The sequence below is a fragment of the Canis lupus genome, chromosome 14 (genome assembly GCF_003254725.2).
Source record: "Canis lupus dingo isolate Sandy chromosome 14, ASM325472v2, whole genome shotgun sequence".
Lineage (NCBI taxonomy): Eukaryota > Metazoa > Chordata > Mammalia > Carnivora > Canidae > Canis > Canis lupus.
In genome coordinates, this window is record NC_064256.1 from 6,052,904 (window position 1) to 6,073,839 (window position 20,936).

The window sequence follows — 20,936 nt, forward strand, 5'->3', positions numbered from 1 at the left end:
AAGAAAGTGGTCCAGTTTCATTCTTTTGCATGTAACTGTCCAGTTTTCCCAGCACCATCTGTTGAAGAGACACTTCTTGCCTCTTTTGTCCAAGACTAATTGACTATATAATTGTGAGTTTGTTTCTGGGCTTTTATCCTGTTCCATTGATCTATGTGTCTATTTTTGTGCCAGGACCACACTGTGTAGATTACTACAGCTTGGTAGTATAACTTGGAATCTGGAATTGTGATACCTCCAGCTTTGTTCTTCTTTTTCAAGACTGCCTTGGCTCTTTGAGGTCTTTTGTATTCCCACACACATTTTAGGTTTATTTTTTCTAGTTCTGTAAAAAAAATGTTGGTATTTTGATAGGGATTGCATTAAATCTGTAGATAGCTCTGTGTAGTATAGATACCTGCTTAACTCTACAAACAAATTTCATGGCCTTGAATTCCCAGATTCCCAATTTCCTACTATTCTTGATATTTCTCCATTTCTGGCAGTCTTTCTTAGCTCCCTATTTAAGCCAGAGTGGCTATTCCTGCTGCTACATTCTCCTCCTCATAAAATTCATTAGCTCTGAAAATCATTTTTCATTCATTCATCTCTGAATAATGCTAGTTCTGTTCAGATTTGGTGTTGGTCAAAGCTGAGATGAATGAATTTATAAATCCCAGGCCCACTGTGCCCACGGACGGAAGACAGGTTGCCAGGCAAAACTCCCTGCCCAGTCTCCAGTTTCCAGCAGGTTTTCATTTTTGCTTTTCTAAGGAGATAACTTTCTGAACCCCCCATTTCCTGGTTCTCTGGTATCTGCACCAGTGTAAAACACTACAGCTGTAGCATTCACTGCAGCCAGGGTGTGGAAGTATTTGCAGTACTAAACATTCCTACAGGCAAATAATAAATTGTTTATTAAACCAATAAATAATTCCTACAAGCAATTGTAAAAACATGCAAAAATACCAGGTTTGCTTGTTTGTTTGTTTGTTTGTGGGTTTGTTTGCTGGAAGCTAATTTGGAGACTGTGGCTGGGGTCTGAATATAAATTTCACTTCCTAATACATCCCCCCCGAACTGGAAAGACATACCTAGTCACTTATAAACAATAGGTGTCTCTTGGCAAAGGAAGAGCTCCTCCCCAGATTATTTACCACATGTTGCTGGTGGGCTGTTTATAAAAGGCAAAGACATAAATGGGATAAGCTACCCTTGCCTGGCACTGCTTTTTCATTGTATAAGGAAAGAAGGATGGATGCTACCATAGTAATACTTTCAAAGGGATAGACGTTTCTATTTTATAAGCAGTTCAAAATAATAAGACAGGATGACAGTGGCCCTACAAAGAGTTCTTCCTGCCTTGTGTCCTCACTCACTGCTCTTTGCTCCTAGGGTTGTACCTTCCAGGATGCACTGTGCCACCCCAGCACCCCATCCTGACTACCCAGCTGTCACCCTGTCTGTGAGGCCTCCATCTGGTTGTGAAAGGTTGTAGAGGTGAAGCAATGAGGGACCCACTCTTAGGTCCTGTAAAAAGGGACCACTGACCTGAAATTTTGGTTGATAGAGCTCCTATGTCTGAAAAAGAAGACAATCAGTGGAGAATGTGTGACACATTCACGTTGTCTTCTCCCAGTCTCTGTTCAAGCAAATCCTGGCTCTGCCATGAACTCCAGCTTCGTAGTCTCTTTGGATCTAGATTTATCTGCCTTACAATCAGCAACATTAAATTGTATATTAAGCTTTGGCAATTTTTGTGAGATATTTTTTCCTTTTTAAAAGATTTTATTTATTTATTCATGAGAGACTCAGAGGCAGAGACACAGGCAGAGGGAAAAGCAGGCTCCCTTTGGGGAGCCTGATGTGGGACTCAATCCTAGGACCCTGAGATCATGACCTGAGCCAAAGGCAGATGTTCCCAGTGACCCACCTGGGCATCCCAATTTTTGTGAGTTTTAAAAATCTTTTCCTGTACCTTCAAAAGCTTCAGTTAGACGCTGGCCTAAGGCAGAGGTTCTCCCTTGTCATGGTACCGTCCCTTTCCAAGGTTTCCATAACTATCTTTTCCTGGTTCTCTTCCAACCTCTGGCCGCTCCTTTTTGGTGGTCTCTGTATATCTGCTCAGAATGCTCTCCCTTTGGTGTTTTTGTCACTTGGGGCTGTGTCCTGTGTCTTAGTGTCTTCAGCTTACCATTTCTCTTGCTTGATCGCATCTACTCCCATGGTCTCCACTAGCACATGGATTTGAGGCTCCCAAATGGGTCACCGTATCCCAAACCTCTCTCCTAAGCTCCAGATCCATATTTTAAGCCATATATTAGATAAAATCTCTACCTCTACCTCGTATTCAACCAACCCAAACCAAAACTCATCATTTATCTCCAAACTCACTCTACCCCCTGCATTTTCTAATTTAGTAAATTGCACCTTCATTCACTCAAGTAATCAAGCTACAAATGTGACTATATCCATCAGCCTGTGGATCAATTGGTTAATAAGTCCTGTTAATTCTACCTTCCTAACATCTTTCAGATGTCCTTCATTTATCCCTCTTCAGTGCTGCTAGCTGGCTTGTAGCCTACATCAGTTTAGGTGGTTGTTCTTGTTGCAAACAGCAGAAATGAACTCTGGCTAATTTCAGAAGAAAAAGGGTGTGGGCAGGGGATATTTGAAAAGCTTTTGGGAAAGCTCACAGAATTGAAGGGAAAACTGAGTAACTGTGCTTCAGGGAGGACTGGACCTGGGGACTTCAGAGGGTGGAGCTTAGCCCTTCTGCCTGGGACGCTGCATCAGACAACTCAGCTATAATCATTTTTCATCTCTCTGTGTCTTTATCAGATTCTCAAATTCCTAGTAGAAAGAATCTGGTTGGCCACCTGTGAATAGTTCTGAACTAGGAGACAGGGGTGAGTAGCACAAATTTGTGACTCTCCTAATTTCTCATTCCTTCCTTAGCCCCACAGCCTTCTCTCTCTCCCTCTCTCTCTCTCCCTTTTTTTTTTTTGTGATCAAATTTATTTTTTGTTTCCATTTCATTTACTTTGTTTTACTGTAATTTACACAAGAGACTGCTAAGTAAGCTAAATAGTTTACATTCACCACGCATTCCCTCAAATCTCCACAGTTGTTAGGAAAACATTAGAACCCGTGTGCTGGGCATGGATTTCCATGGGCACCCACACTCTCAACGACGCTACAGATGCCAGTGAGAGTTAAGTCCATTGAAGGAGAGGGCGAGACTCTTTATTTCACAAAATTAGCAATAGTCTTCCTTGCACCAAACATTTTGCAGACAATGATGATTATGCTTTGACAACACCTATCTTACAACAGCGCCCAGAGAGTAAACATCAGTCTTGATCCTGAGTACACGGAGGACATATGCGGTGTGGGGTTCGGAGCCAAGGCTAATAGGGCATCATGGTGCGGCAGCAATCCTACATACCCTCGTCTGACTCAACTGCCACCACCTCGGTGGGGCCACGGGGTGTGTGGGAAAACGGGGAGCAGGGCGGGCAGGGCTGTCAGCAAATCAGATTACAAATGTGATAGGACTACAGGGGCCGGCGTGTTGCAGGAGGGACGAGGGGTTCAACAAGACAGTTTGTGACAGGAAGGCTTCAGCAAGATCACTCTGGCCAAGCTTCCAGGACTGACAGGAGAAAAACTGGATTCGGACAGAGAAAGCTGATAAAAATCTTACTCAGCTATGGTTCCTTTCTTAAAGAAGGAAGAAGAGAGACGAGGTGGCAGCGGCTGCTAACCAGCATGTTCATGACACTTACTCATGACAGGTTCCAATGCCCACAGCCTTCTCAAAGGCTTTCCGATCTATCGTTCACACTGCCAGCATCTTCATGTTTCTAAAATATATATTCTTCAACATATCTCCTGACTTAAAATCCCTTGGTAGCTCTTTATTACTCATAGAATAACCTACAAGCTTCTATCAGGGACCACACTCCAGGATTTGGACCCTGGCTTCCTCTCCAGTTTCACCTCCTGCTACCTTTCTGTTCAATCTTATGCTCTAGGCAGAAGCTATTTGCAGTTCCCCTACATAAGCCACGCTTTGTTCTATTCTCATGTTTTTGCTTGTGTTGCTGCCTGTTGCTCAAATGTCCATTTTCTCTTCTCTTCACCTGTTTAACTTGCACTCACCTTTCTGGGCTCACTTTAGGTGTTAGTTCCAAATATCCCAGGGTTTAGTGCTCTTCCTCTCTGATCCAACAGTATCCCGAACAGATCTCTGATATAGGCATTGCAATCTGTTGCATTGAACTTTTTTTTTTTTTTTTTTTTTTTTTTGTCTCTCTTCTTGGCTAAATAAACTGTGAGCTCCTCGAGGTCAGGGATTATGACCCATATTTGGCTCCCTTTGCCTAGTATGGTACGTAACACGTCATAAATGTAAATATGTTGAAATAAACCAATATTGATTTTTGAATGCCTAACATACAAAGCACTGTGGGGTAACAAATATATATTTATATAATTCACATGTCACTTTTAAGGAGTTTATTGCCTAGGAGCCAAACAGTACCTTATACAGAAGAAAAGTACAGGTAGACATACAAGATACTATAGAGCTGCATGCACAAACAAAACAAAACAACGAAGCAAACACAATGCCTGCAGGCTAGCATTTGGGATTGGACTGATCTGGAAAGTTCTCTGGGGAGGACAGACCTCAGTAGCAACAAAAAGAAAGAAGATTCAAATGGTTTGAAGGGTGGGGAGAGCATTTTAAGTATGGGGAATAAGAGACAGAGTTCACTGTATTTGAGGAATCGGGTGAAAACATTGGCTAAAGTAGAGGTTGATTCAAAAATGCTGACAAGGTCAGGGTGTGTATAGGGAAGTCATAGGTTAGAAAAACGTACTGGAGCACATTGGAGCAGATCTTAAGTATGTCTTTGTGCTGACACCAACATAGAACTTCTCAGCATTCTAGATTGCCTGTTCATCACAATTCCTGTGTCTCCTCCAGAATCAGTGAAAGGATAAGACACATCAAAATGGAAAGTTTCAGTGCCAAGGAATCACCCCTTCCTCAGTGAAATAAGGTTTCCTGATGTCCTTCAAGGTATTGTACACTAGACCTTTCCCTTTTTTGTTTCGGATGTAGTTCTTGTGTTTGTGTGATTTTGTTTTTTCCACCCTGGGTTGCAGAAAAGCAGCCCAAGATTTGTACCTCTCAGTTTGATGGCTTCTATTTATTGTAGATTCAATATACATGAATTGGACTCACGATTCCAGTAAACTAAAGGTGAGAAAAGGGTGAAAAGCTCATTAGTCTATTCCCCTTGAGGGGACTTTCAGAGTTTAGCTCAGACTAGTCATAAACTCTAGACGATTGTCTTTAGGGTTTATGTCTAGACAATCAAACTAGATATAAACCTTAAACAATCACTTATTGGCACTATCAACACTAACACAATTTTTTCTCCAAACCCGTGGGCTTTATAGGAGCTTGGGCTGATAGGCCCATCAAAGTTCTTCTTAATTGCCAAGACCCCTATAATTTGATCCCATCCTACATGTTTGTTTTACTACCTAAAACAACAGCAACATATACCTTCTAAGTAGGCAACTTGACACACTATCTTACAAGGTCCTGGCTCAAGCCCCGCATTCTTTTTTTTTTCCAAGACACTGAATACGTTTTTATTGAGCCTTTTAGTTTACAACATGAGGTAAAAGGAAAGTCATTTCACCTTAACTAATATTTTACACAGCTGTAGTAAAATATCTCAAACTTTAAGGAATTATGATGGATTACATATATTAAAAGTTGGGGATTGGGTAAACAATATCTGAGTTCTTGAATTTTCCAGTTGACTCTCCCCTTACAATAGTAACCAGCTCTAGTTACATAAGTTTCCTCAAGGCCATGTTTTATTGTTGCTAATGTCTTTGTATCTGAAGCATTGCTCTTTCAATCAATATCCACTAATTCCACTTCAAAAATGAGTTTTGCATTTGGTGGAATTTTGGCATCAGGCTGTCCTTTCTTTCCATAAGCCCATTCTGGTTCAGTTTCTAGTTGAGCCTTTTCTCCTTTACTCATAGTTAAGAGTGCTTCGTCCCATCCTCTGATAACTTTGCCTATTCCAACCTTAAAACTTAAAGGCTTGGCATTTTTCTTCTTCTTTGAACTGGTTTGAATATTAGTATCAAAAACAGTCCCATCCTGTAGTGTTCCTGTATACCAGCAGTGAACAACATCTCCCTTTTTGGGAAAGTTGGTTTTATCTCCTTTTTTAAGGACAGATTTTGTATATTTTGGTGGACCCTCATCCAGAGTCTCTTCACACTTGGTTTCTTTGGGTTTATCTTCATTAAGCTTCACATTTTTCACCTGCTCAGACACTTTACTTATATTTTCAGTACCTTTGAAACACTTTCAAAAAGATGGTTGTAGGCTGTAACCAAATGGTCCTTGTTAGCTGTCTTGACCACATTTTTAATGTTTCCTAATAACTTATGTTCTGCAAGAAACGAATCTGAACCATGGTCCTGTAGAAACTTGATAATGTCCTTCTTGGGTAGTTGCTCGCTGTGCAGCTGCTCCATGGTCCAGGCCCGCTGTGGAACGGCTGCCGCCATCCTCCCCCGCTGCCTCCTCAAGCCCCACATTCTTTAGGAAACATCCCTCCAAGCCTCACTGACCTCTCTAAATAGTAGCTTGTACATCATCAACTTTTAGCTTCCCTTTTAAATTGTCTGTATCAAAGAAGGTAGCAGCTCCCTGCCACTCTCTCCCCCACACCAACACATACACACTTTCCCCAGCTTCACAGGGGAAGCTGTTGCTCTCCAACTTTCTCCCACAATTGGCCCATGAATCAATTTTATTTCAGATCTTTATGTATTCTAAAGAAATTAGAATATCACCTTTAAATCATTTGGTTAACTCTCTCCCCAGGAGATGAAATGACTTATTACCATTTACTTACCAATAATTACCATTTATTTGTCATTCTTGTTTCACATTTAAAGATTATTTGTTTATTTATTCACAAGAGACACACAGAGAGAGGCAGAGACATAGGCAGAGGGAGAAGCAGGCTCCATGCAGGGAACCCAATGAGGGACTCCATCCCAGGACTCCAGGATCACTCCCTGAGCTGAAGGCAGAGGCCCAACCACTGAGCCACCCAGGCGTCCTTCTTTTTTTTTTTTTTATTTTTTTCCAGGCGTCCTTCTTGTTTCACATTTAATGGTCACTTTCTCTCCCTCCCCACCTCCAACACCACCATCCACCCCAGCATTTGGTACCAAAGTTCTTGAAGACAAAGGTCATCATGTCTTGTGCATTTTCTGCATTCAGAACAGCATCTACCAGTCTTCTTTTGTTTCCCATGCAGGATCAAGAACATGGTTGGGCACATGGTGTGTGCTAAGGAAGGAATGGATTGAATTGAGCCTCTGCAGAACGTGGACTATTTGGAGGCGCTGAATTTGGCCTCTGGGTGAATACTTGCCTCAGATCAGCCCACTTAGCAGTGAACAGCAATGGGCCAAAAGAGACACGCCAAGTATGTAGTTTTGTTTGCCCAACTAAGTTATAAATACCATTTTATACAAATGTATGTTGTAGCCCATATCACTTTGAACAGGTCTAGTCCCAGAGTAGACTAGACCTCATTAAAAATGTTCTAATTGACTACCTGTCTTCAGGTTAAAGCCCAGATCTGGATCTGTGTTTTATGCAGCAAGTAGAGTAGCATTATCAAAAGGAAAGTACCAGACTGTCCTTGTTGACACTGCTGGGCTGAAGGAGCATTTTTCCCACAGCAATCTGCCTTAAATTGGCCTTAAAGAAGAGTATCTGGGATCCCGTGCTGCCTTTGAAATAATAAAGAAGTGTTTTGAAAAGTGTTATAATAAAGACTATGGTATACTATTATGAGATAGCTTAAAGTAAGAGGACAGTCAAAAGGGTACCAACTTTAAGATGTTAAGTGGGGATGAACTTAGTCTATCCACAATGTGTCACCTGCTCCCCTTGAGACTATTTTTAAGATCTCTGGCCTGAGTAAATGATGAAGTTGGTAGCCAGCAATAGATGGAAGTGAGCCATGCTTGGAGAGACTTGATACTAGATTTGGGATGATTTGTACCATTCTATAGCAGTTGACCTGACAGCTACATAGCTTGGCTATTTCTACTTTTCTTAGTTTGGTCCTTGCACTGCCACCCTCATTTTTAGAGGAGAGAGATCTACTTCAGGTAGTCCTAGGCTCCTACTTAATGTAAGCTAGTTTAATACCCAAATAGGAACTATCTCCAAAGAAGAAGTAGGCCACTTATTTTAATTATTAGTCCAATCTTACTGATGGGCATCTTTCACTATGTTCAGGCACTAAATGGGTGTAGTAAAATTAGTCAAGGAATTGAAAATACCTTCTTACTAAATATCACAACATCTGACTCTCTCTTTTCTCCAAAAGGAACTGGTATCTGGGTAGGGAATTAGAAAGTAAGAGAAACAGGAACATCTGCTCAGTGGTTGAGCATCTACCTTTGGCTCAGGTCATGATCCCAGGGTCCTGGGATCAAGTCCTGCATTGGGTTCCTTGAGGGGAGCCTGCTTGTCCCTCTGCCTATGTCTCTGCCTCTCTCTGTGAGTCTCTCATGAATAAATAAATAAAATATATTTTTTTTAAAAAGTAAGAGAAACAACAAAGATAAGATTATTTGCCATTGACAATTTTTACCACCTTAGTTCTAGATAGAGAAACCTAGATATGATTGGGTACAAGAGGGAGCAGTAATCCAAGCATGGTAATTAAGAATTGGAAATTTGTGCTTATGTCAGTAGCACGTACACTAAAATTGGAATGATGCAGAGAAGATTAGCATGGCTCCTGTACAAGGATGACATGCAAATTTGTGAAGTGTTCTATATTAAAAAAAAAAAAGAATTGGAAATTTAGTGTGAATTCCCACTAATAATATCCCTTCTTGTGGAATCAATTGTTGGCAAAGGTAGAGTTATTTTCCTGTGGAGAAGAATAGGCAGGTAGGCATTCAAAATAGTAGGTGGGTGGTCTTTAGAGGTATTATGAATGTCCAGTTGTCTAAAGGAATGTCCTTAAGCAGTCTATTAAGACACTTCCTTAAGTTGTCTAAAACTGCTATTTCAGAAGAATTCAACTTGCCAGATGTCATCATGTCTCCAAGAGGTCCTACTTGCTTAACTCTTCAAACCGAAGGTTTGTTTTCCCCCAGCACACAGGCTGGATAATGAATCCTATTCTTTATTATACATACATATTCAATTAGTGATCAGTCAAATTGGGCTCTTCTAAGTCAGGCTCCCAAACTTTGTTGAGGGAGATTGAGAACATGACAAGAGCTCGGAGTAAGAAAATACAGTTGGATATTCTGCTTTTTTTTCAGGTTTCAAAACAGCAAATCAAATATTCCAGGAACCAGCTCAGTTAAATTTGAGAAAGTAATAGAGGTTGATAATGATGAGGTAAGAAAGAGCATTAGCAAATATTTATGTGCAATCTTTCTTTGGAGTTAGAGTACTTTATAAGTTGGGTTCACAAACTTCCTGCTGAAAAGCAAGAAGGGGTCAAGATTTATATAGAGAGCAAGGTTAGTTTATCCCAATTTTGTAAAAGAGAAACAGAGACTTAGAAAAGAGACAGGGACATATCAGCAGCAAGTCAGGGCTAGAAGCCAGGGTCTGTAAACCTATCTTAGAAACCTGATTTCGCTAGACCTTACAGCCAGCCACCTCTTACAGCAAAACTCCATTGGGTAGCTCGGTTGCTTCCCCAGCATATTTTCATATGCAAGTGAATTTTCCAGGCCAACTTTTATTTTACCAGCCTGGATAGTATAATTCAACTAAAAACGCATTCTACTTTATTTTATTTTATTTTTTTCACATTCCACTTTAGATACTGTTGTCAGTTTTGACACTTTAGTCAATAGCTGTAGACTAATTTGGAACCGAGATGCAATACCTCAGAAAAATTCAAGATTAGAAACATTTTCCTCAGAGACTTTCTCCTTTAAAATTAACAAACAAACAAACAAAAAAATCCTACTGGGGCACCTGGGTGGCTCGGTTGGTTAAGTGTCTGACTCTTGATTTTGTCTCAGGGTCATGAGATCAAGCCCTGTGTGGGGCTCCCTAGTGAGTGTGGAGTCTGCTTAAGATTCTCTCTGTGTCCCTCTCCCTCTGCTCCTCCCCACCATCCCCCCTTTCAAAAAAAAAAAAAAAAAAAAAAGCCCTACAAAAGAAGTCTTCACATCTTTTTCTCAAATTTTTTTCAGAGACTTCTATGCTTCTAAATGTATATTATAGCTGTGAAGCAGATTATTCATTTTTTCCCTCCCCCAAAGCAGATTATTCATAATATATCTTTGTTTTGAACAAAAGGACCTCAGTTTTCCAAAAGGGTAATAAAATTAAATCATTGCATCTTTGGATCTATCTCTTCTCATTGTTCCTAATGGAACATATGGTGTGGTTCTGATAGTCCTCCTCCTGGTCGGCTCTCCCAAACCCCTGGGCATTGCCGGCTCCTGGCATTTCCCTCCAGACCATGACACCTCCCCTCATTGCACCTTTCTGTCCCATCCTTACTTCTTCCCTCTTTTCCATTCATGTTCCTGCTTTCCTTACCTTTTATCTTCATGTTCCCTCTCCCCTGCACCCCATCTTACCATATTACCTTTCCCAGGGGCATGGCAATCATTGGAAATGCGGATCTAAATACAGGATTGGGCCCGCTTCTGATTTCTAATTATGCTCAGCCCAAAGGCCGGAACTCAGAGCTCTTATCTCCTGGTGTCCTCATCCCTTTGACTCATCTTTGGATGACCTAGGGCTGAGCTAGAGGCCAGGCAACACGAGGCTGAGCAGAGGAGCTGCAGGAGGCCCAGCAACTGCACAACCAGACATGACACTCCAACAGTCGGCCAGTTACCAGCACATCCACCAGCAGAGTGGCGGACAGAAGTATTACCAATGTTCAGTTATTTTTTGGTAACTCTTCTGGAAGAATCACGTACTGTAGAAATATTCCAAAAAACAAAACAAAACAAAACAAAACAAAAACAAATGCACCATTGTTTCTCCCTTCCTCCATGTCTGCTTCCATCTTGGCAGGCAACGGTCCCTGGGGCTTCCTTCTACTACAACCTGTAGGTTATTGCCCTTTTATAACTTGCTTTTCTCCTGAGAGGGTGTCTTCCATGTTGATTTTCACCTGATTTCCCATGAAAATGAAAAAGGCAGAAGGAAGAGGTGTGATGCCCTGGAGTGATTTGTCCCCACCTGAACTTTGATGCTGCCTTTATCCACTCCCCTCTCACAGCTTTACCTGACTTCATAAAGCAGGTCCACATTTCCACGTACAAGCTTCCCCATCAGGACACCTCAGAACCTAGTTTTCTTTGCTGTGGCCCACATTCCAGAATCCCAGGATACAAACCTTGAAGCACAGCGTTGTCCTCACTTCATTTAAATCAGAGGCCGGTTTTTAGTCGGACTCAGGGCATGTGAGGAATGGAATATTGTTGAGGCTGGGTGCAACTTGAAACCACTCATTTCAATGATTGTCTCTAGATTTGTGATGCAGTCTGGCAATCAAAATTTGTTCTGAAGAACCTCCAGCATTACGCAATCCATCCAAATTTGGTAGGTGGAGAAAATATCCATTCCCGCCCACCCCGGGGTTCCCTAAGAGTAAGGTCCAGCAGCAGTGCCACTGCTACCCTGCTTCCCAGTGCTGCCAGCATCTGTGACCACACAGGCGCCACACAGAGATGCAGAGCTGTCCTAGGACACTGTGCCAGCGGCAGTGCTGAATATGGTTGACGGTGAGGGACAAGGGACGAACTGGGAAGAAGGCGGTCCCTGCAACTGATTTCCTTTTTCTTTTTTTTGAGGGGGGAGAGCACGAGCTTGCACATGCAGGGGTGGGGTGGGGATGGAAGGGCAGGTGCAACCTCTGTCCCTTCCCTACAGAGGCAGAAGACAAGCCAATTAATTGATTTCTTTATCTTCTCTGGATCTAATCCCTTTGTTTCTCTGGAAACCTCTGTGTTGCTCAGGCCTGGTACTATGAGCCTTTGAAGTCCACTGCTTTGCAGAGGTTCCTGGCTCAAAACAGGAAAATCAGAAGCTTCATGTTAAAAGTAGCAGAGTATGATCAGGATAAGACCTTGCTGATTCTGACCAACAACCCACTTCCCTGCCCAATTGACCAGCAAGGAAAGGACATGGCACCAAAATACTTTTCCAAGGAGTTGCCGCTCAAGGTAATGGCACCGGGGAAGCATCCTGGCACCCTGAGGAAGGTCCTTGAGGAATTAGGAGCTAGCTTGAAGAAGGGAGTTAAGTTAACATGATGGAAGATGGTGCTCAGGAGCTAGCTTCTTCCTTCTTACTCCTTGCCATGTACTTCACACACACACACAGAATCTGGAGAGCCTGGGAAAGACTCAGAACCAGAACTGTACAAGCTTGTGTCATGAAACTTTATTGCATGGTCCTAATTAGAAATTGTGCCTCCTGGCCAAAGACATTTAGTTTGTAATTAACCAAAGGTAATCTAGCCACTGGCTTCCTAGTTGAGTATAAAGTAGCAAAGGATAAGCCAGGAAATGAGGAATGAGAAACAGAAATAACTAAATGGGAAACTAGTAAAGGGTTTACCCTTTACACTCATTGCTTCTGGGTGTCAGGATCATTGCTTCTGGGTGTCAGGAGATGGGGAGAGGAACAGAGCGGAGCATTTACTATTATGGCAGCCAGATGTTTGGGACTCGGTTCTACATGATGGAAGTTCATGTTCAATGTGATAAACAATTGCTGAACACACATGAAACAAAGAATGAAAATATAAAGATGCTTTCAGGACAGTTTCTATCTGGAAGGAACTTGGAGTCTAGTAGGAGACACTGATCAATACATGAGAATATGTATAATAATATACATTATTAATATGAATAATAATAAAATTATTATTTTATTATGAATATGAATATGAATAATAATAAAAATTATTATAGGAGGATATATGGATAATAAAAGAATATGCAAAACAACAGAACAGAGTAGAACTTAGTATCTTTGTTGGGGGAAGGGAGTAATCAGGGAGGTTTTACAGAGGAGGTGACCCCTCACAAAAGAAGAGGAAAATATCCCCTATCTCCAGGAAGACTGGAGAAAGTGAGGTGCATTCATGGAGATATGAAAGAATAAAAGGGGGGAGACATAAAAGGTATAATCAAACTGGCATTTTAGAAAGACTGTTTTTGGAGGCTGTGAGAAAAGATGTGTTCACTGTGGAAGAGATGCAAATCAGAAAGATAAGTCGTGATGTTACTACAACAATCAAAGTGAGAGGTGCTGCAGAATTGTACTACATCAATAGCAGAGGAAGTGAGGAAAATCAGCTTAAAAGATGTTTAGGAATCAGGATTTAAGAAAGATCTTGACAGCCTTGAGAGCAGGCCTACTACAACAAGAAGAAATTGAATGAAGTAAGTGAAAGTGCAAACAAAAGAATCTAATTATCACAGAAATTACCCAAGACAGACCCTTTCTAGTACAATGTGGTGAATTCTGGTTTGTGTTTCCTTAGTTCCTAGATGAATGGCAGTAAAAGATTCCTCTCCAAACGGAGGGTAAAATGCTAACATGCAATGATACATGCTAAACGTGCTTTCATTAACAAATTCATTGCCTATGGTTTCTTGGGTCTCAGGATTTGTGCCCTTTGAGCATAAATTCGGTGGTCAATTCTCATGGTTATGGGTAATATACACTTGACAGAGGAATGACTGCCGGGCCAGGGTTGTTCTACTCAAGGTAGAGAAAGAAATACAAGACTATGGTGTAGCTTGATGTAAGAAGAGCTTTCTCCCAACAGCTGGCACTTTCTGAGCCTTCCAAATCACATGCAGGACCTGATCATATTCATGAGCAAATTGTGCTACCAGCCAAATTGTATTAATAGACAGTGTTAAGGCACTGATTGTCAAAGAGTGACACCATGAGAATTCTACAGGCGATCTGGAACAAGTCCAAGAAGAGGGACAGGCCCAATATCTAGAACACTTCTTTCATATTCATGCTGCAACCCCCCTTTCTGTGCTACACAAATGTAACAGTCTTTAGTGAGCCTAAGATAGTATACAAAAGAAGCATTCTTTTGCTATGCCCAGGCATGTGTATAAGAAGGGGTAGGTTCCAGCAGGCAAATTGAAGAACAGAGCAGGCATGTCTGTCACAGTGGTCGCTATCCTCACAGCCCCTTCTAAGTGAAATGGCCCTACCACCATTCAAGAAGAAAAGGATGCCCTTGTACAACTAGCTGGGACCTGGGAGGAGGCAGACCCAGTGAAGCAAAATTCATAGGCTGATCAGTACCCCGTGGTGTAGATTGGTATCCCCAAATGAAAACAAACAAGAAACCCCTCAAAAGCCAAAACCAAACCAACACCAAAGCCAACCAACATATCAGCGACCCAAAATCCTCAGACCCATCACAATCCTGCTTCCAGGCATCTGAGCTGGAAAAGGGGAAGATGAAGGCAGTGGGAATGGAAGCTGAAAGGACAGATAGAGAGAGGCCATTAAAAAAAAAAAAAAAAAAATCAAACCAGGAAGAAGAGCATAGTGTAGGGACCATGAAAAGGAGGGGCAGCTGAAATTCTAGTGAAATAGAAACAAATAAGCAGAAGTTACAGGTAGAAGAAAATACAGAGTAAAGGTAGGGAGTGAGCATGGCAGAGAAAGAAGGAAACAAACAGGAAGAAAGTAGGAGACATGCTAATGATAGGGTGCCAGAGGTGAGGACCCAACTCACTGTGGTAATCCTTAACTAGTGCTGTCCTGGATTCCAAAAACTTTTCCCCCCTTTTTAAAGAAGATTTTATTTATTTGACAGAGAAAGAGAGTTAGCACAAGCAGGGGGAACAACAGGCAGAGGGAAAGGGAGAAGTAGGCTCCCCACCAAGCAGGGAGCCTATGCAGGACTTGATCCCAGGACCCTGAGATCATGACCTGAGCTGAAGGCAAATGCTTAACCAACTGGGCCACCCAGGCCCCCCCCGCCCCCCCCCCCCCCAAATACTTTTCCATTCCTGTTTTTCTGCCACGAGGTCTAGCTCTGGTAACATTTCTGCTCCTCTTATAGTCAGAGTGTTAGCTGTGTCTTAATTCCTAGACACATGCACTCTTACAGCAAAACCTCTATTTATTGAGGTAATTTAAACACAGAAGTTCCTTAAAACCAGAAGAGCTGGGCAGCCCTGGTGGCGCAGCGGTTTAGTGCTGCCTGCAGCCTGGGGTGTGATCCTAGCTAGAGACCCTGGATTGAGTCCCATGTCAGGCTTCCTGCATGGGGCCTGCTTCTCCCTCTGCCTGTGTCTCTGCGCCCCCCCCCCCAACCTCCTGTGTCTCTATGAATAAATAAACAAAATATTTAAAAAAAAAAGTGTAGGAAGAACCAATTCTTTAAATAAATAAATAAATAAATAAATAAATAAAATCTAAAAAAAAAAAAAAAAAAAAAAAAACAAAAAACAAAACACCGGAAGAGCTTAAAGAGAATGAATACAGAATTTAAAAGACACAGTTCAACAGGAAGTTTGGGGGTTTTTTCTTAGGAGGGTTTAAAATTTTGTGAGAGGAAGTTCAGATTGTGTCATTTCATCAGTCTGGCCATTCATTTATACTTCCATTGATTCAACAAGTATTTATTGAGCACCTACTTTGTGCCAGGTACTGTTATGGGTGATAGGGATATATCAGTGACTACACCACAGTCGGCCTAAATGAAGTTGAATTCTAATGAGGTAGACAGACCATCAGCAAGCAAACAATCACACAGATACTATATTATGTGATAAGTGCCATGACACAGCAGGATGAGGGAATGGAGCATGATGGGTGTGACGGGCAATTTTAGAAGTGTAGTTAGACGAGGCTCTCAGAAGAGGTGATGATATTTGAACAGAGACTTTAACCAGGTGATGGGATGTGTCCTGCTGTTGCTAGCATATTGCTTTCATTTCAGGTTGCCACACATTAGGAAAAATATAAACAGTAGTTTTCTCAAATGAGTTAATAGGAAAAAGCAGGAGAATAGGGAGCCCAGAGCCAGATCACATGAGGAAAAGCTCACAACATTTGCAATATTGAGCCTAAGACAGGAGAACGAGCTTAGGAGGAATGTGGTGGATCTCTTTAAATTCCTTAAGGACCCCAAGCAAGAGACACTAGATGTGTTCTCTTTGGGCTACAAGGTAGAAGTTACAGGGAGATGGCCAACAGCTGAGTAAAGAGGAAATAGGTTGAGTTTTTAGGAACAGGAAGATTGACCACTTGATAGTAATATTGGGAGGGGATAAAAAGGTCAGATGGGTAGATTGGGTGACCTTTGAGATCTTTTCTTAAAGCCTTTGATTCTATGACCTTTAGTAATGGTGAAATTGTTACCTCACAAAACATCCCATTCCCTGACCTTTTCACTGCAGACAGAGAATGGAATGTGAATGAGGCAGTCATCTTTGAGAAAGGAAGGTGGAGTCCCATGGATTTCTTTCCCAGTTTATTACCAGATGTTTGGTTTCCTAAGTGATTCACTAATTGAATCCTTCTCAAAACTGGGTAACATCCTTTGCCATTCACTTCAAAGGGCCACTGGGCAAGTCCAGTCAATTACTTAAGACACTGACCAGGTTTTGGACATGTCCTCCAGCAACAACACAAATGGATACGGTATGCACTTCTTATCAGCAGTTTAGCTTTCTGTGGTTTCGGTTACCCAGTCAACCCTGGTCCAGAAGCAGATGATCCTCCTTCAGCAGTAGTCTAATGATAAGTCACAATGCCTATGTCACTCATCTCGCTGCATCTCATCATGTGGCATCTTATCATCTCACATCATCACATGAAGAAGGGTCAGTGCAGTACATTATTTTGAGAGAGAGAGAGACAGAGACAGAGACCACATTCACATAACTTTTATTTCAATGTAATTATTCTATTTTATTGCTTATTATTAATCTCTCACTGTGCTTCATTTATAAATTAAACTTTATCGTAGGTATGGATGTATAGGAAAAAATAGAGTATATATATCTAGGGCTTGGTCCTATTCGTGGCTCCAGGCATCCCCTGGGGGTGTTGGAATGTATGTTCCATGGATAAGGGGGTCTACTATCTTAGCCCACTCAGGGAACCATTTCCTTTTCTTTTGGTTTCAGTCCTCACCTCCCTCTCTGGCAGGTTTTGTTGCATCATTTTAGGGGAATTGAAGATTAGTCCAGGAAATTAGTTCCGTTTGCTCCCTCACTTACTCTCCTTTCCTCTGCTGCAGGAAAGTTATCAGCATAAACCTCCTGGGACTGTCTGCCTACCCCTGATGTCTCAGAAAAAAAAGTTAAGATCTGGGCTGAAACCAACCTTTCCTGTGACCCTGTTGGAGGATCCTACATCCCAGCGAGAACAGTGGTTTAGGTGAAGTCCTGGCTCTTGTACTCATTTTCTTTCCTATCTTCTCCTTATTCATGTTACAATCTCTTTTCATCACACTTTAACAAAAGCTTTTCAATTGTAGGAAATATCTATAACGGCATAATAATAAGACAGCTTCCCTACATGACCCTCAACCTCATTTATACCCTAATGAAAAGAGACAATAATGCAAAGCTAAGGTTTTTCACTGAGAATGATTTTCAAGAGTGAAAAGAAGCACTCAAAGATCTATGAGAGGACACCGAACAAAATTTTCTCTCAGTGCATGTGAAGGGCTGTAGCTTAAGAACAATGAGCCGAGAGATTTCATTTGAAACTAGTTACAGGAGCAGCTCACATCTAATTCGGGGAGAGAAGAGATTTAAGAGTTCCTTCACCAATTTACAATGCTAGGTTCTTAGAAGTGTCCCTTCCACTCCAAACCAAAGAACACCCTGTAGTGACTGTCCTTTTTTCTCCCCCAGGATCAGAGTGTAGTGACTGGTTCCATTAAGCCCCCTGCCCTGGGATCTACTAAATGAGCTTTCTTTCTTAAGGTTTTCCACCGACAATGATTTCAAGAGTGAAGGGAAGTATTTAAAGGTCTGTGCTTTGAGGAAACAGAAAAAAATGTACCCCCAGCTCAACTTTGCTTCAGTCTGTAAAAGAGATATGAGGAAAGATGGTAAGCTTCTCTCCCACCTTTTTTTTTTTTTTAATTTTATATATTTGAGAGAAAGAGAGCACAAGCAGAGGGGAGGGGCAGAGAGAGAGGGAGAAGCCGACTTCCCACCGAGCAGGGAGCCCTATATGGGACTTGATCCCAGGACTCTGGGATCATGACCTGAGCCAAAGGCAGATGCTTAACCTACTGAGCCACCCAGGTTCTTTCTTTCAAAGCAAAGGCTTACACACATCTGAGATGTGGGCAGGAGGGACCACCTTTTGGGGACAAGAGATAAGGACAAATCAACATCTTTCCTGGAGGTTCTGGAGACTGTTTTTCCTTGTAGCCTGGAAGCTAAGAATTGTTAAGAGGCCCGAGTAATACTAGGCTTTGGACCCTGTTAAACCCTTAAATTTCTTCTCTCTCTCTCTCTTTTTAAAACCCCTACATTTTAAGAAAGCTCTAGCATAGTGTTTCCCAAATGACATCACCTACCGTCTTAATAGTTTTGGCCACATTGATGTATTATTTGCCCTCTGGCTTATCTAATGTTTTTCTTTAAAAGGTTTTTTGTTGTTGTTCCTTTCCTAATACTATATCATTTACATCATGGGTTTGATATACTAATAACATGGTTTTTTCGACATATATTTAATCAAGTTTATAATAATTTATAATAATTCAAGTTATTTATCTATGCACCACCCCATGTTAGCATAGTAAAAGCTGTCGGAAAGCTGTTCTAGAAGGACCAAAGGATAAGTCTGTGGGTTTCAGAGGTTAATGAGTTTCTTTGGGGTCGAGGCAGGACATAGTATGGAAGGGGTTTGCGATAAGGTTTTATGGACGGGAATGGAACAAGAATGCTCCTTACGTGTTATCAATCATTTAACATTTATAGGGCAACCAGAAGTGCTGAAACTTATCAAGCACCAAGACTGTATTTCCCCTTCCTCCCAACCCCCAGCCCGAGAATAAATAAGTAGGAATATTTATTTCCTTCAAGGGAAATTCCACCCCTTCACCAAGGCAAGGTTGGAACTTTATAAGCAAGAGAAGATAAACGTAACAGTTAATAGGACATTTAGTAAAGTTGGAGTTAAATCTTAAATGGTACTATATGTAGGTTATCAGCAGTTTGGTTTAAATCATTTTGGGGGGGGGATTTCTCTCGAATCTGGAATCTAATCTAGATTAGAATTTCTCTAATTTTTCAAGGGCATGAACCTTTAAGGCTCTATCTTATTTACATTTCAAGATTTTAAAAAGATTTATTTTTTCATGAGAGACACAGAGAGAGGCAGAGACAGAGGCAGAGAGAGCAGCAGGCTCCTTGAGGGGAGCCAGATGCGGGACTTGATCCCCAGACTCGGGATCACCACCTGAGCCGGAAGCAGACGCTCAACCACTGAGCCGCCCAGGTGTCCCCACATTTCTAAACAGAACACTTAATATCTGTCTGTAGCAATTAGTAGATTTCTGGGGATTTTACAGTTTCCTTCAAGAAAAGTTGAGTACTTACTTTACTCTAAAGGGCTCCTTTTGATGCTTTCCCTAAAGAAAGCCCATGGGGCTGAGAAGTTGAAACAATGTCTCCACTTCAAGCAAAAGGGACTGCCAGCAAACCCTCGTTCTGCCAATAGCCAGTCACGTTCCACGTTTGCCAGGCAACCAAAGAAAGAAAGATTACCCAGAGAATGTTGTAGATGGGGGCTGATTAGGGGGCCCTGGAAGAGATAGACGGTAGGGCTTGAACCAAGGTGATGGCAGTAGGAAGGAGCAAACAGATTCAAGAGATATTGGCAAGACATAATGCATCAAAAAAGTGTGGAGGGATGGAAGCAAGAAGAGCCCACGGTGGAAGCTTCCAAGTACAGGCAGAGGTTAAAAGAGAATCTGGATCAAGTGATGACACTGAAGCCAAAGGTAGAAACAGTTTCTTAGTTACACTCTCAGACGGGAGAACCTGAAAGCCACACACACTTTAGGAGAAGGCTACGAGGAGTATGAATGCGCCTTATTGAGAGTTCTCTAAGTGTCAACGTGCTTGCAGGTGGGATCGTTGGAAAGGGGTGGGATGACACCGGGAAGCCTCTCTGAACTGGCAGGGTTTTGATGAACGGAAGGAATCCAGAAGTGTGAAGAAGCTTGGGCGCGGTAGTCCGTGGTCCAACATTTGCCCTCTTGTTCCGTCCCTCCAAGCGGGTCTCTTTCCTGCCTCCCACTGAGCGTCCTTCTCGACCCTCTGGAAACCCACCCTGACCAGGGGGCCCCGTGCTTTGTTGCAGTCGCCAAGTCAGGGAGTGACGTGCCGACCTCCGAGGCGGCCCGCGCACCGCCGAGCCTTTCCTCGCTCCCGAACCAGGAACCCGCCAGCCCTGTGCCCGGGGAGCGCGCCCGCCGCGACGGAAGGGCCCCGCAGCGGATCGTCAGGAAGGCCGCTGCCCTCCAGTGAAGGCGACCCTCCCGGCCGCCGCCGCCTCCCCAGGCTCGGGGGCCGCACCAGGCGCCGTCCAGGGCGCGCAGACCAAATAAAACCGCATTGTGCTCGCTCCGGGCTGGCGCTGCGGCTCGCCGGCCGGCGGGTGCGCCCCCCCGTGGGCCCCCGCCCCGCGCCCCCGCCCCCCCGTGGGCCCCCGCCCCGCGCCCCCCCGCCCCGCGACCCCCCGTGGGCCCCCGCCCCGCGCCCCCCCGTCCCGCGCCCCCCCCGTGGGCCCCCGCCCCGCCCCGCCCCGCAGGGGCCGCGACGCACCCCGGGGGCCCAGCGCCGGCCCCGCCTCCGCGCGG

The 20,936-nt window shown here is 42.9% G+C and overlaps 2 protein-coding genes and 1 non-coding gene across 4 annotated transcripts; 2 read left to right on the forward strand and 1 right to left on the reverse strand.

The window, feature by feature from the left end:
* Positions 1-4,938: 4,938 nt before the first annotated feature.
* On the forward strand, positions 4,939-20,701 carry TSGA13 (testis specific 13). 2 transcript variants are annotated; one of them, XM_025471673.3, is made up of 9 exons: positions 4,939-5,068; positions 7,353-7,523; positions 9,135-9,203; positions 9,391-9,469; positions 11,579-11,650; positions 12,067-12,273; positions 17,346-17,485; positions 18,040-18,167; positions 20,438-20,701. In XM_025471673.3, exons 2-9 carry the CDS (start codon positions 7,501-7,503, stop codon positions 20,602-20,604), a joined length of 885 nt encoding a protein of 294 aa, XP_025327458.1. In that variant the 5' UTR covers positions 4,939-5,068; positions 7,353-7,500; the 3' UTR covers positions 20,605-20,701. The 2 variants fall into 2 exon arrangements, with proteins under 2 accessions (XP_025327458.1, XP_025327459.1); XM_025471674.3 differs by lacking the exon at positions 20,438-20,701 and adding an exon at positions 19,051-19,193.
* LOC112675104 (peptidyl-prolyl cis-trans isomerase FKBP3-like) lies at positions 5,634-6,602 on the reverse strand. The gene is given in 2 exon segments (XM_035698609.2): positions 5,634-6,384; positions 6,387-6,602. Coding segments are annotated over 2 exon segments (669 nt in total). The 5' UTR covers positions 6,592-6,602; the 3' UTR covers positions 5,634-5,920.
* LOC112675147 (U6 spliceosomal RNA) lies at positions 8,794-8,900 on the forward strand. The gene has a single exon (XR_003145779.1). It is a non-coding gene; the product is annotated as a U6 spliceosomal RNA (small nuclear RNA).
* Positions 20,702-20,936: the final 235 nt, after the last annotated feature.